The 16,245-nt window shown below is 38.7% G+C and overlaps 1 protein-coding gene across 1 annotated transcript in view; it reads left to right on the top strand.

The window, feature by feature from the left end:
* The first annotated feature begins 3,226 nt into the window (after positions 1–3,226).
* LRRC72 (leucine rich repeat containing 72) overlaps positions 3,227–16,245 on the top strand; it is a 46,292-nt gene continuing 33,273 nt past the window's right edge. Inside the window, exons 1-3 of the mRNA XM_058534351.1 lie at positions 3,227–3,440; positions 8,956–9,101; positions 15,143–15,216. Of these exons, the coding sequence (XP_058390334.1) occupies positions 3,227–3,440; positions 8,956–9,101; positions 15,143–15,216 (434 nt within the window). The remainder of the gene's footprint in view (positions 3,441–8,955; positions 9,102–15,142; positions 15,217–16,245) is intronic.

Below are 16,245 nucleotides of genomic sequence, written 5' to 3' on the forward strand. Positions count from 1 at the left end.
TTAATCTCAATTCTAATAAAGGCAACTAAATAGCATTGGTTTCGCTGAGTAATACTGAGGTGACAGTTAGTGTTAGCTATTCCAACTCACGTACGACTGTCCTTTCATTTGTTTTCTTCTCCCCACTCCCTTCCCTTGCTACCTGCATCCATCTAAACTCTTGGATGCCATTGAAAGAAACCCTAATCAAACTAGTAGAAGTAAAAAGGAGAATTTGAGAAAAAACTGTAGGGAAGGCAGAACCTCAGTGGTGACTGGAGTCAGGCACTCTAAGCCTGCAGGTCTCTCTCTCTCTATCTCCCAATTTGGCCACTCTGTGTGCTGGCTTTGTACTCTCAGCCCAGCTCCTTTACATGGCTGGAAACATGCCTGGCAGCACTCTGTTTATATCATAGCGTATTTTAATTGCCACCTCTTCACCCCATTGGTAAGGGAGGGATTCCCACCCCAGGCTTATGGGGATGACCAAATTCATGACACCTGACACTGGAGAGAAGAGATTGGCAGCAGTTTGTTCATCACCCATGCTCACAGCCCGGGGGAGGAGGACACTGCCTGCCATGCAGGACCACACACGGGTTGTACCCTGAACAGAGTGAACAACAGGGGCTGTAGGAGGCAGGCTTTGTAGTAATAAGAGGGTGGGGTGCCTTGGTTCCCACACAAGGACGTGATTGGATTGTTTGAATAATTCTGCAGTCTGGCAGGGAACTGAAACCTGCTATTCAGAGATAAGCAGCAATTGTATTTGGTCTGTTTGATAAGGAGGGTTGCTTGACTAGGGGACCTTATCTGTGGGAGCAGAGTAGGAAGGAGACCTTACAGTTAGGTCATTTGAGGCCCTCCCAGTTTCAGATATTAAGGCAGCATGCAATATTAATTTTAGGTCTTATACCACATGGCTTCACTACAAGGAAAGGACTCCTCCTTTCCCCTTAGTTCCAACTTGAAACATCGTGGAGGAATTACTCTGCTTAACCTGGCTTGGATCCCACGCCTACCCTTAATACCAGGAGTTTAGAGAGCGATGATTATCAGCCTCACTGGGCCACAGGACTGGGGATGAAGCAATGCTCCCAAAGGACATCTCTTCTCAAGATGAGGGTGATCAAAAGGCAACATAATTCCTAATCACAATTTGTTCCTTCCCTTTGCTTCTCCTTCCTTTCTCCTCTTTTCTTCCCTCTCTTTTCTTCACCCTGTCTCTTCTTCTTTTCTCTCCCCCCCCCCCACTTTTTCTCTTTCTCTTCCTTCTCCTCCTTTTTGTTCTAGTCTCTATCTCTCACTCTCTTTCCCTTATCCCCCCTCCCATTTGGAATAGTCCATGCCTGCAAAAGCCACCCACAGCCATCCTCTAGACAAGTGGTGATCAAATGGCCTTCAGCTTGATTTCTGCTTCTTACTGCCTTATCCAGATCACTAGGCAAAGGGTAAAGAAGTGGGAAGACCTAACTTTGTTGTTAGTCTATCTTTCCTATCCAAATTTATGGAAAATTGCCAAGCTTCTTGGAAAGGGTATCCCAATTGTGAAAACAAATTTTCTTTCTTTTTTATAATCTAAAATGAATTCATGAAATGAAAATTATTTTCTTAAACTTTAGAACCATTAAACTTGCAATGCAACACCTCTCAGTGCCTTTGTACTTTTTCTGAAAAAGATTTATTCCTAACTACTTTCCAACATGTAGCGCCTCTAATTAAAATGATTTTTGAACCTTTCTCTCCTATTTGCTTTGTGTGAAAAGGTGGTAATGAAAGCATCATTAATAAGAACCTAGCAGCTGCATAAAGGCCATAAAAAGCACACAGTCAATATGGTCAATAAGAGAGTTTGGGATTATGTACGAAGATGATTGAAACACTCTAAGCAAATAATAGTAACGTCTTTAATGATTCATTTGAACGCAAGCCAATATCAAGCAGAACCAAATACAATTAAAGCATGTTTAAAGCTATGGCCACTCATGCTATTTGCTTCCTAACTCCCCTTCCTTGAAGAATGTCTTGTGCATATCTCCCAGTCTCTTTCAGAATGTGTGGTTTATGGTATGGACTCAGTCAATTTCAGTGCCTGCCCGACTGAATGAATGAATAAATGAAGGATGTCAGGTCATCTAAAATAGCTTCCTCATGCAGTGAGAAGAGCACTTTAAATGGCTTGATGGCCCAAGTCTAGCCGCACATGATAACACATGGCCTCTTCAGGCTTCCTGGAGCTAGTTTAGGAATCTTTCACTGCCACTGTAGTGTGTATAGATAAGAGCAACAAAGAATCTGTCTCCAAGAATCCTGGATGCCACCGCTAACAGCAATCTTCTGCAAAACCAATCCAGGCCAGAAAGGAAAATGACTTCCAAGTTGAGTCCTCCTTCTGAAATTTATCTAAAAACTTATAGGACATGGAGAAGAAAATCCCAGCAGTTTCAGATGCTTGAGTTAGAATCTCAGAGAAACCCATATGTTGATAGAGGTAAAACTGAGCCCCAAGATAACACCCCAAATTTGACAAAATAATAGTGCTTTACACTGTCCCATTGGTTTTTTTCTTTTAAATATATAGCACATTTGAAAAAGTTTTTATAAGAAAATGAGAGAAATATTTATTGACTTGGCAATAGTATTCATTCTGGCAAATGAAGTTTTTTTGAGTCAACACTCAGATTAAGTTGTAGTTTAATAAAAATCCTTTTAAATTTATCCTCCAACTAAATTACTGTCTATTATGACAAAAGAGTTGAATTTATTCTTACATTTAAACATGTGGCTGCAGGTAGATAACATTCCAAGAGTAAATCTGTCTTTCCAGATTTAAATATTAATCTGGAAATTATCAGAATGGGAATTTTGTCAAATTTTTACTACATATGATGATAGGGACAAGAATTCTTCTGAGAAGGAATGAGTTTGACCAGAGAAATGTACCTTTTTGGTCTTCTATGTGTTTTTAATTTAAATTTATATATATACATATGCATAGTATATATATAATACATAATAATATACATATATATGTATAATTAGTTATCTGTTGCTGCACGGCAAATTACCTCAAAACTTAGCAGCTTAAAACAATAAACATTTATTATCTTCGTTTCTGAGTGTCAGAAATCTGGATGTTGCTCAGCTGTGTGCCTCTGGCTCAGAGTCTTCCACGAGGCTGCAATCCAGGCTCGGGCTATAGTCATCTCAAGGCTCCACTGGGGGGACCTACTTCCAAGCTGACTCAATGGCCATTGGCAGGCCTCATGTCCTCTACGGCTGTTGGCCAGAGGCATCAATATTTTGCCCTATGCGCCTTCCTATAGGTCAGCTCACAACATGGCCGCTCGGAGCAGGCCAGAGAACAAGAGAGAAGGTGCCCACGACAGAAGCCACAGCCTTTTTGTACCCTACTCTCAGAAGTGATATCCCATCTTTCTGCCATATTCTATTCATTACAAGTGAGTCCATAAGTCCAGCCCACATGCAAAACAAGGAAATAGATTACACAAGAATGTGAAAACCAGAAACAGGCATTGTGGAGTTTGCCTACTATATGCGTGTGTGTGTACATGTATTCATATTCATATACATGTATACACACATATATTTATGTGTGTATATGCATATGTATGTAAATATATATACACATGTATACATACCAACACATTTAGATATAGAGAGAATTTATGCCTTAAATGCCTGATTGTTATATCATATGTATGATAAAATGCAGCATTCCTGCTAGCATTAACAAGACTTCTCTGCCAGCTTAGGATAAACTCCTCTTTATCAATATTTCATCAAGTCTAAATTGAGCAAAGTGAGGGAAAGATTAGTAATTTCAATAACATCACACAATGAAATCCTATAATGGAAATTAAATTTTATGACTTGCATGACTATTCTACCAAGTGTCATCTCTAATTTCAGGCAAGAGGTCTTTTTTCCTAGGCTCTGTGATTTAGAGGGCCCTGCTCAGGTCTTCCTCTGGAATAATTCCCCACCACTCCTGCCCACTCCACAGTGAGCCAAGTGGATGGATCCACCTGGAGTTCTTGCCCCTTCATCTTTTTCATGCTCTATACCTAGCACCCTGATGGGCATGTACTCCCCTAGGCCCAAGGGATAGTCAAAGGGTAGCTATTTGGGAGGAGGGACAGAGCTTAGACATGGGGACCCACTGTTCTTGGGAGAAAATGTAAAATCACACTGAAGCAAACACAAGTTTGGAATTGAAAATTATATGATTTGTTTAAGCTGGGGTTTTGTCTAGAGGTTTCTAGCTTTTCCAGACAGTATAGGAATGTTTCCAAACCTGAATCACTTCCAAATACCTTTCCATGCAGGTAGGTATTTGGGGGATTGTGTGTGAATTTTGAGAGAAAACAAGGTATGTAAGGAAGACGTGGAATTGGCTGCCTTCCTGAGAGAGTTTAATAAATACTACATGTGGGCAATGTTCCTTCAGAACCCTGATAACAAAGTGTGCCATGGGGTTGGAGAGAGACGGATGCTTCCTCTTTTAGCTTAGAACCCATCACCACTCTAATAACTCAAAAAATGGCAATACTTAGAGTGACAACATTCTGGGTGTGGATCCTGGAGATCAGTGAAACGGTACTTTGGAGACAGAGAAATGAAATTTATTTCAACAGTCTGAAGAGCAACAGGCATTAGCCAGGGAGAGGAGAGCAAAGGAAGACAGCTTTGCAGGATGCTACAAGATGACTTGAGGCAACTCATTGGTGACTTCAAGAAATATCTGGGAAACTCTTTACAGATCTAGCTTGTAGGGCTTCAGTCATTGGTATTTGCACATTAAAAATTAATCAATTAATGTGAAACAATTCACAGAAAAAATACAAATGACCAACTTCACTAAATAAACACAAATGAAAACATTGAGATAAAAATGTTCTCCAATTAGATTGGCAAAATTCAACATGATTGATAATATCCTATAGAGAAAGGGACACTCTTATACATGATTCATTAATAAGATCAAGGAATTTCAGCTAATGGAATACTAACCCAGCAGCACAGACATGTATTACACCATTGTTTATCATGGCAAAAAACTGGACAACATAAATGTCCATCAATAGGGTAATGAGTAAATAAACCATAAGATACATTACAATGGAACATAATGCAATAATCCAGTTGAAAAGCTGACTTTAAAAAAGATGGAAGTTCATGAGATGGTAAGGAGAAATATGAAAGCTGAAGAACAAATTATATGGATGCATTCCATTTAAAAAAATAAAAACCTACACAAGCTGAAGCAAAAGTTAGCCAGCCACAGTTTCATAGATGCTGGCAGAAGATACGAGACTTTTGGGTCGGAGACTAAGGACAGTTTATTACTCACAGTAACAGCATAGCCAGAATATCAGTATTTGCACCAATTCCCTTAGCCACAATTCCCAGAGGGCAATTTGAAGCAGTCCAGGTGATGTGGCCACATACAGTAGGTTGTGTTATAGCAGAGGAACCCCAAACTTAGGGAACCCAAATCTTTTATATTGGGCAGTAAGCCTGCCTCACTTTATTACAAGGGAGAGAGACATTATAGTTATCATGGTGCACAGTAAGAAAAAACAAAAACAAAAAACATACCCTTTGCTCTGGAGATAGACACTATCTCTATCTTCCAAGGCTGTTCACTATGCAAATATCCTTTAAAATATAGTCTTGAACAAAGAGAGTCTGTACCTCTTCTCATAAGACATGCAGTAATAGGAAAGACTCACGGAGAATTCCATGAATTCCCAACATTCTATTGTCATTTTCATTTTGTGTAAACAAGCAAAAAACCATAGCCATCAATTAAAATGGTATGCTATTTCACCGAAACTTATAACAATGAAAATGTGGACGCTGTGGTCATCAAGTGTCATAAAAACATATTTTTTTTAATACATATAAGAATATGAGAGGGTATAGCTCAGGAGTGGAGAGCATTTGACTGCATATAAGAATATGATTTGACTGTGGCTGACACATTGCTCATTCTATGCAATAGAAACTGGCCAATAATGATTATTTTATCTAATAAGTATTTTTTACTCACTTAGAAAAATAACTCCCAGACTGATCACTGAAATTGTTCAAGATAAAATTAGGAAGAGAATTTTTTTAAATTAGGCAGCTTTAATGCTAGCCATCACATGCATATTTCTTTTTCTCACACATTTTCCACCGGAAAATAGTTCTTAAAAAACAATTACATGTCAACATCTCAACAAGAATCTTTTACTCTGTGAACAATACATACTATCTATCTAGGAGAGTGTAATCAAATAATAGATTTTTTTGAGCTAAACTTCCAACTTCTTCATTTTACTGTAGAAGAAACCGAGGCCCAGAGACATTAAGCCACTCGAAGGTGGCCAACAACTAGTTAATGTCATAGCTGAGACTAAACTACACATGCCCTGACTTGGAGCAAAGGCTCTTTCTTCTTCTTCAAACCCACACTCACGATATGATAGAGCTTTCAAACTGGGGTATGCATATCCCTGCAGGCAATGGCAGCATGCCAGGGAGGTAAAGCCACAGGATAAACACAGGGTGTCTTGCTTCAGTGTTAAGCATTTACTCAAAGATTTGAGGGGAGTTGGAGAAATCACTTTATTTTTATATTAAAACAAGATTGATTGTAAAGCAGAATTTACATTTTACATGAATTTTTAAAATTTCAGGCTGGATTCCTCAGGCTATCATCCCACCACATGGAGGTAAAAATTCTCTCTGTTCACTCTGCTAGAGACACTTCTTTTGTAAAAATTTCATACCACCAATGCAAAGAAGTCTAGGAAAGACCTTTCACCCAAGAAGTGCGTTCACTAACCTGCATCTTTCACATTCCATAATTAAATTTATATCATTTTAGTCCTCTTGATCAGTTAAATTGTAAATTTTTCTTGAAGAGGGAACATACTAAGAGTTATAATAAGTGGGTTTCTGAGTTCCTTTCCTAAGAACAGAGCTGGTTTTTAAAAAATTTATTTTTCTCTTCTTAATCAGTGTCAAGTAAAAAGATTTAAAAAATAAATCAACGGGGCCAGCCCCGTGGCTTAGCGGTTAAGTGCTCGAGCTCCGCTACTGGCAGCCCTGGTTCCAATCCCGGGCGCACACCGACGTACCACTTCTCCGGCCATGCTGAGGCCAAGTTCCACATACAGCAACTAGAAGGATGTGCAGCTATGACATACGACTATCTACTGCGGCTTTGGGGAAAAAAAGGAGGAGGATTGGCAATAGATGTTAGCTCAGAGCTGGTCTTCCTCAGCAAAAAGAGAGGAGGATTAGCATGGATGTTAGCTCAGGGCTGATCTTCCTCACACACACAAAAAATAAAAATAAATAAATAAATCAAAGGTAAAACTTTTAAATTTGTTTTTAGTAGAAATTAACTAGTAAGTAGTTTACTTCTGTAAGATGCTCTCTAAAAGAATTTTGCATACAGTACTAAAACTCATATTTGTGTAATGTATAAAATTGAATTAGTAGTATGCACTTCCATTTTTCCATGTACATATTCATGAATGATATCTGAAGTGCTATAACATATATTAACAGCAAAAATGGGAGACAAGAGGCCAGTAAATTCTTTTATACATTTTCTCAGTGGATCGTTCCTCTCAACTGATTTTTATTTCTAGGATAAAAACCATTTAAACAATAGTTCTCAGATGATTACTCCCTCCATGATAACTTGGAGGACTTTTACCTACCCTCCTCCACCAGGCCCAAATACTTTTTAGAAGTACTAAAATATTATGTGTTTGATTTCTCCACTGAGACATTTTTTAATGCTCTGTTCTAACATCAGCATTTTTTAAATACAACTAGCATGACCCATTTTAAAAAGCTACTTTTAATTCCTAGATTTCAAGTTCAAATCTGGACTCAAGAAACCAATTCATTCCGACTGAATTGACATTTACTGAATGCAGTGTGTTAGGCCCTGGCAAAAGATAGTCATGGCACACGCAGAATCTTGCCTCCAAATTAACTGGTTGACAAAACAGAAAATAAAATCAATCCAACACGGAGTTGGGGTGTGGACAGTTCTAGTACGAGGAGGTTAATGGCAACTAACCAAACACGTATAAATAAGATCATAAGATAACCTATGCAAGAGGTTCCAACAGAACTAGAGGAGCCATCAATTAAAAAAGAAAAAAAATCTTCAAGATTGGAAGAGACTGGCCAAATAGTGACTCAACTTACCCATTTTCTGCCAGAGGAAGGGCTTCTCAACTACTGAACCAATATGCACTTATTCTTGGCCAGTAAGGTCAGCAAAGAGTTCCATTTTTCTGTGCATCTGGAATCTTGGTGCTCCTCAATACCACTGTCCCCATCTCCATCCCAGGACTGGGTCTAGGGTGAGGCAAATGAGGCACTGGCCTTACTACAAAAATTTAAGGGGCACTCAAAACTTAGCAATCAAAATAAATAATTTATGCAATACTTTTTTTTTTAAGAAAATCAAAATTAATGCAAAAGCATCCATGATGAACAAAATGTCAAAATCTCAAATAAAGACAGGATCAGCAGCGATGAATTTTTCCCTTTGGCCTCAAGCTCCACCAGGATTCTGCAGGGCACTGCTTCACTCCCACCCTCTACATATGGCCCCTGGTCACCAGACACATCTAATTTTCAGAAACCTAAATTTTCCGACATTTAGATCTCAAATCAATGAAATTATTATTACAGGGTGACTGCCGTTGGGGTCCTCTGACCCAATCTGGCATAGCTGATGACACTGTCTCTGGCATTCACAGCCCTCCGCAGCCGGTGCGGGGGAAACGCCAGTGTGTCTGAGGGACGACGCGGTGGGTGCTGCAGGGCCACCCACGCAAACGTCACAGAAGTCAGGGGTTAGCTTCAAATCTTCGCTGGTTTGGATTGGCTTTTAGTGGGCGAGATTGCGGTAACGGCTGGTAACAGAACAATGAGCCGCGGGCCAGGCTGGGTCGACGACAGGCGCCGCTGGCCGCCCCAGTGTCCTGATGACCTGGGACCCGAACCATTTGCCCCGCGCCGTCAGACATGCAAAGGGCCCAGCGAGGGCGCCGGAAGCTGCCATGGACATCAGCCACGGGGTAAGCGGCCCCCTTCCCCAGGCCAGGAGCGCCGCGGTCCCTGCCCGAAAGCCCAGCCCGCTGAGGGTCGGGCCGGAAGGCGTGGAACAGGAGCGGACCCCAGATCCTCCACTGGGGCTGGAGGCCAGAAATCTCTTGGATGGGGTTTAGGGCTGATCCACACTGGCAGACTTATATGGACCTTTTCCCACTTACCATCTGCTGCATATATAGCTAGGGCAGTTTAGAGATGAGGTAATAAAGCCATAAATTTGGAGTCTTGACTCAGGACAGATATATATAACCCTGAAGTGTTGTTCCCCTAAAGTGCAAATTGACACATTGAGGAGGAAATGTTCTTTGATGAACAATACAAGCAGAGTTGAGGGCAGTTAAGATAATGGCTTAAAGAATACTTGAGTGGGGGAAAATGTCAGAATTGTGCGGAATAGGAGCTAGCAAAGTGTTCTAGAGTTCTCCGACTTGTCTGGAAGGGCTTGGGGCTGCGATGATTAACGGCGGCTGAGAGTGCTGTAATGAACTGAAAGCTATTCACACCAAGTCCTAACTAACCTGTGAGCATGCGTGTTGTGTGTAGGTATAGGAATTTATCTATCATTACAGTACATAAATCGTCAAAGAGCGGATTTCTTTTTCTATAGACTTGAATACAGACTTCATTTTTCTGGGATTTAATAATCCCACAATTTTCAAGTATTTTTTTCTGTTTTATCTAGACTCTAAGGCATCCATCCGGCAGTGGAGGGAGATGCTGCTAACCTCCCTTGGGTGCTAGAACTGTCCACACCACAACTGCGTGTTGATTGTTTTTGTTTTCCTATTTTGTCAACCAGTTAATTTGAAATCTCACTTTTCCCCCTCATCAGGCAGCTGAAATTGCTGCCCAAATTCAACACCTTTTTTGAGGAATATCCTCTACCACCCTAGGCGACACTGCAGATTCAGATTCTACCTTCTTGAAATTTGCTCCCTCCCCTTGTCCTTTCATTTCTCCTCCTAGCTTTATAACCATCCCTCCCCGTCTCCTTTCCCAGCTTGGTTCCTCTTCCCCTTTCTAAATGTAGACACTTCACAATGATCTTACCTGGGTCACACTCTCTCCTCTGCCCCAACCTGACTCACCAGGCTGTACATCTCCACCCTGACACCTCTGGTGAGATCTGCTCTCCCACTGGCAGCTTCTGGTGGGCGCCTTGACCCGTATGTTACACCAGCATTTCAATTTCAGCATTTCTCAGATGAATTCATCTTTCCTTCCAGTCACCTTTCTCATCATCACGTCATCACATTACCGTCATCACCCGTGACTTTGCTTGCCCTTGTTGCCTGCCTCCAGTTTCTTGCCAGTTCCCGACAATTCTTTCTACACACCCCATGTCATATCTGTTCACTGCTCATTCCCACTTGCCGCTATCCCAGGGCAGGCTCATCAGCTCTTGCTCTGATTTTCCAGAGGCAGTCTTGCTTCCTGTCTGCAATTCTCTCTGCACCTCAGGCCATCATACACATTGCTGCTGGAGTCAGCTTCCTGAGGCCTCACTTTGTCACACCTTTTCTCCAGTTTAAAAATCCTGTGATACCTATTCCCCAGAATTGAGTAAAATGCTGAACCAACCACTAGTTATTAAGCCCATTCTTTTAGAGTACCGACAAACCAGGGCACCAAAAGAAAAAGAGGAAAAATCTCTTTAAAATAACTTGATGTTGGACATAGTTTAAAAGCATTGATGTAGCTGTCATGGGAAAAACCAGAACTTTGTTGGACTTTCTTGCACTGATTTTACCATGTAGTTAGTATATACATGTGCACATATATGTATATATCATATAAAATTAAATTAATTTTAAATTACAGATTACACAAAATATGTGATTTTGAGTTAGAGTTCTCAGGGCCTATAAAAGTTTTGTTTGCATATTGATTAAGTGCACTCTTCTAAGCCTAAATTTCAAAGTTAGCACAAATAATATGACTCCAATTCACCTTTCTTAATTTATCTTTCACAATTGCCTTCTAGGTGCTTTTCACTGCAGCCATAGGCTGTACAGCCTACACACCTCACACTTTCTCCCCCTCCCTTCTCTTTTGTGTACTCACTCCCCTCTGACTAAAACATCCATCCATCTGTCAATAATCTGTTTCTAATTTCTCCCCACCCTTTCGGGCCCAGCCCAACTGTCAATCCGGCCCTGAAATCTTCTCAGAGTTTCCAGGCTGACAGTAACTTCTTCTTGCTCCAAATTCACCAGAGCATATTTTCCATTTCTTCTCATAGCCCTTAACACTTGCAACCTTCTTTTATAGCATCGTATGTCCGTTACTTCTCCTACTGAAAGGTTTGCTCGTAGAGAGCAGGCACCTTACCTCATTCATTGATACATGTACTAGCTATTCACAGACTAAACTAGTCACAGCCTAAACTCAGCACTCAGTAGTGTGTGGCTCAATAAATGGCTAAATGATCTGTTTGGACCTACTATTTAAAAAGTGTTCATCGTATATACACAATGGAATACTACTCAGCCATAAGAAACGATGAAATCCAGGCATTTGTGACAACATGGATGGACATTGAGGGTATTATGCAAAGTGAAATAAGTTAGAGGGAGAAGGTCAAATACCGTATGATTTCCTTCATTAAGTAGTAGATAATAACAACAATAAACAAACACATAGAGACAGAGATTGGATTGGTGGTTACCAGAGGGGAAGGGGGGAGGGAGGAGGGTCAAGGGGATAATTTGGCATATGTGTGTGGTGATGGGTTGTAATTAGTATTTGGGTGGTGAACATGATTTAATCTATGCAGAAATAGAAGTATAATGATGTACACCTGAAATTTATACAATGTTATAAACCAATGTTACTGCAATAAACAAAAAATTTTAAAAAAAAAGATAACATTAAGGTTACATTAAAGTTAGATAGCATTAACTATTGTTATATTTTTGTCAGATTTTTGCAAAGGAAAATAACCCATTCTATGTTCTTGAACTAGAGATAGAACTCTATTTTAATAAACACCTCATAAAATTTAATTCAATATAACAAATATGTTCCCATATCCCATCAGTGTCTTTTTGTTAATCTCTTGAATACTGATTCTTATTTAACTAATGCTTTCATGTCTCTTTGATTTTAACAAGTTGTTCAATAAAGCTGTACTTTTATTATCGCAAAAAAAAAGTGTGATAATAAAAAATAAAAAAAAATAAAATTGAAGACTGATGTTCCATTCAAAAAATAAATAAATAAATAAAAATAAAAAATGTTCATCATAAAGAATGCTGTTTTGTGCAGCTGCTATAGAAAATGGTATGGTGATTCCTCAAAAAAAAAAAAAAAAAACATAGAATTACCATATGATCCAGCAATTTCACTTCTGAGTATACACTCAAACGAAGTGAAAGCAGGAACTCAGATGTTTGTACACCCATGTTCATAGCAGTCTTATTCACAAAATGCAAAAGGTAGAAGCAACCCAAGTGTCTATCAATGGATAAATGGAAAAACTAAATGTGATATATACATACAATGAAATATTATTCAGCCTTAAAAACAAAGGAAATTCTGACACACACTACGACATGGATGATTCTTGAAGACATTATGCTAAGTGAAATAAGCTAGTCACAAAAGGACAAATATTGTATGATTCCATTTATATGAGTTATTTAGAATAGTCAAAATCATAGAGACAGAAAGTGGAAGGGTGGTTGCCAGGGGCTGGGGAGAGGAGGAAGTGGGGAGTTAGTGTTTGATGGGTAGAGTTTCATTTGGGGAAGATGAAATAGTTCTGGAAATGGATGGTGGTGCTGGTTGCACGACAACGTGAATGTGCTTAATGCCACAGAACTGTCCAGTTAAAATAGTATGTTCTATATTATGTGTATTTTACCACAATTAAAAAAACACTTCAGAGAAAGAATAGTTGTGCTTCTTTAGAAGAAAGGAATATGCTTCTAGTGAAGTTATGTGTTGATTGGGAACTGGAACTGCTCCACCACAGACTCACTGAAACTCGAAACTTCTTGGCACGTTTTTGTCTTCTTTGGCACTTTAACGTTAATACTTTTTACCAGCTTCACACGAAATTTTTGCTTGGAAAGAAGCATACCATTATATAAAATTGTATATATAAATAATTAATTACACCAGTGATTTACATAGTATGCTGATAGTTTCAATTTCCCATTTCATCTCTTAATTTTCCAAATTTGATTTAAATCCTTAAATATTCATTCTATGGCTAAAATTTTCAAAATGTGTATTAATTTCTGATCACTAAAGTAATATATGCTTATTATATAATATTCAAACATTATTAAAAAATGTATTCCTTCAAAGGCGAAAGTCCCCCAGGATCTCAAGTGATAACTTTTGTTAACAATTTGGAGTGTGTGCATATGTATGTCATTGGCAGTAAAAATAGTTACATTTACTCATATCATACTGCCAATGGCATTTTTACTTAAAAATATGTTTTGGATATCTTTATATGTACAGATATCCATCTCTCTATGTTTTTAAGCTACCGCACAGTATTTTGTTATCAAATTACATCCTAATTTAACCCATATTCCAATTAATGGGGCATATTTCATAACTACAGACAAGGTATGCTAAAATAAGCAATGATATTCACATTTTGTGTGTGTGTGTATGTACAAGTTTATTTCTGAGTGCTAGATGTGGAATGGCAGGATCAAGTTAAAAGCATATTTATAATTTTAACAGATAGCTGCAAAATTTTAATTCTACTTTGGCTGGCCTTTAATATCCCAAACACTTTGACAAAGTTGTGGTTGATTGTGTATAGTAGAAGCTGATGTTTAGATGTTTATGTTAAAATACCCAGACACAGATGCCTAAGCTTCCAAGCCCCAGATTCAGCTTGCTTATCAGGGTCACAAAATACCCTGATGAAATGTCTACACCTGAGCCAATGAATTCTCCAAGCCCCAAGATTCAGCTTGTGTAGCAGGGTAACCAAGGAAGTTTGGGATATAAATTAGCAGCTGCTCTCCATCCCTAGGATATCTGCCTTCCTCACTTCTTTAGATATTTGTTCATCCTATTAAATCTAACTCTTCACTAAATAACAAAACCATTGTTAAAATTTCATAAATCACTCACTGACAGTACAACCTCACTATCCACAACAAATCCCAGCTAAAATTTGGTGATTGTTTTGACTCTGATAATTACAATGTTTGTCAGATTCCAGAAGTGCAACAATTATACTTTCCACTTTTGTTGTGTCTTGTTAGCTTTATCTTTCATGGTAAATTATAGATTCGCTTTAATTTTTCCATATCATCTTAGGCCATGTGGCCTAGAACTGTTATTTTGTAATTTAGCAAAGGAGCTTAAGAAGAAAAAGCAAAGCACTTAAATAACTGTCGTTGGATTTATATTTTCAAAACAAAGCCTGTGGGAATAAAAATTGCTTCTTCTCCACCAAAAATTCCAATGGTGCAAGTACGTTAGTAACTCATGAAAAAATGAAGACACTGTTTCTCTGCAAAGAAAGTGAAATGATATTTACTTACTCACTCATTCATTTGCCTGACATTTATTGAGAACTTACAAGGTGCCAAGCACCTGGATAATGACATACGTCATATCCTACTCTCTCCACCTCCAAACTGGATACTGAGTGTCTTCTGTAAATATGGAAAATCCACCACATATGAAATCTTTGTGTTTGAAAGAACATTTAAAAATATATAAAGACCAAATTACTCTGGTAATTGAATTGAAAACTTGGTTTTGGTGTATATGTATACATATACATTTTTTTCTTTTTGATTAAAAATTATTTATACATGTGTGCCCAGTATTAAGGATAATGAAATTCAACCACAAAAATGATTAAATAATATATAATTGTAGTGTTGGAATTTATCAGTTTAGAGTGGTTACCTTCATATTCACCTTTCTTTTGATCTTTTGGTAGACATTATTGTTATTGACTGCAAATGTCTCAGTATTTTTGCTCAGTGGAATGTGGCTTGACAGATTAATTATATGTTATCAGGCAGTTGAAGATCAACTCAAGATATGTGGCCACAAGAGGGATGCTGATGTCTTTGAGCTGTTCCTTTCTCAAAAGTAAGTGTACTCTATGTAAGAAATAGAAGAGCATCGTATTATGTTTCATAGATTCAAATGTTCTTTTCCATTGTTTTCCCCTTTGAGGATGGAGAGGCCAGTACCACACTTTAATTACTTTACCACTTGTTGGTGTCACCAGTTTCTATTGGAGAGGCAGGATATTGAAATGGATAAAACAAAGATTATGGAGCCAGGCTGAGTTTGAATCCCAGCTCTGTCTCTTCTGGTTAGGTGATCTTGGGCTTGTCATAAACCTCTGTGATAGGGTTCTCAGGTTTAGCAAATAAAAATATAGAATGTCCAGTTACATGTGAATTCAGAGAAACAAATGAATATAATTATTTTTTTAGTATAAGTACGTCCCACACCACATTGGGACATTTGCTGTTTCTCAGAAATTCACATGTAACTGGGTATCCTGTATTTTATCTGGCAACCCTGCGATAACAGTACGACCTGCTTCACAGGGTTGTTGTGAAGATTAGGTGAGTTAGTAGAGGGAAGGGGAGGGCCTGGTATACAGTAAGCACTCAATGAGCATTAATACAGTCAATATTATTACTATTATTAGAGAATAAGGATTCATTATACCCTTCTGCTATAATAATAACAACCCCTGCTATACTATAACCCCCAGCTAACAACCCCTATACTAATTTTACTGATAGGTAGGAAAACCTCTCCCTTACACAACAACTCCCTTTGATTCCACTCAACTCCCCAAGGTGGCAGACAGCAAAGTGGGTTCTTCTGCTGCAGAGCAGTCACGGGGCCTGAGATAGAACTCAGATGTAAGAGGAAGTTATGGGTTGGGTTGGACTTTGACACCACAGTTTTCACTGACCAACAAGTGACACCTATGCGGCCACAGTTTGCATTTTAATAACAATTCTTCTTTCCTACTCTTCTTTCCCTCACTTCATGCATTTTAATCTCTGTGAATTCTATGTATTATTTTAAAATAGGCTTGACATATTCCTACTCATATGTCATCTTTGGAACTCAGCTACTTTTTAAAGAAAATGT

The sequence above is a fragment of the Diceros bicornis genome, chromosome 3 (assembly GCF_020826845.1).
Source record: "Diceros bicornis minor isolate mBicDic1 chromosome 3, mDicBic1.mat.cur, whole genome shotgun sequence".
In the NCBI taxonomy this organism is placed as follows: domain Eukaryota; kingdom Metazoa; phylum Chordata; class Mammalia; order Perissodactyla; family Rhinocerotidae; genus Diceros; species Diceros bicornis.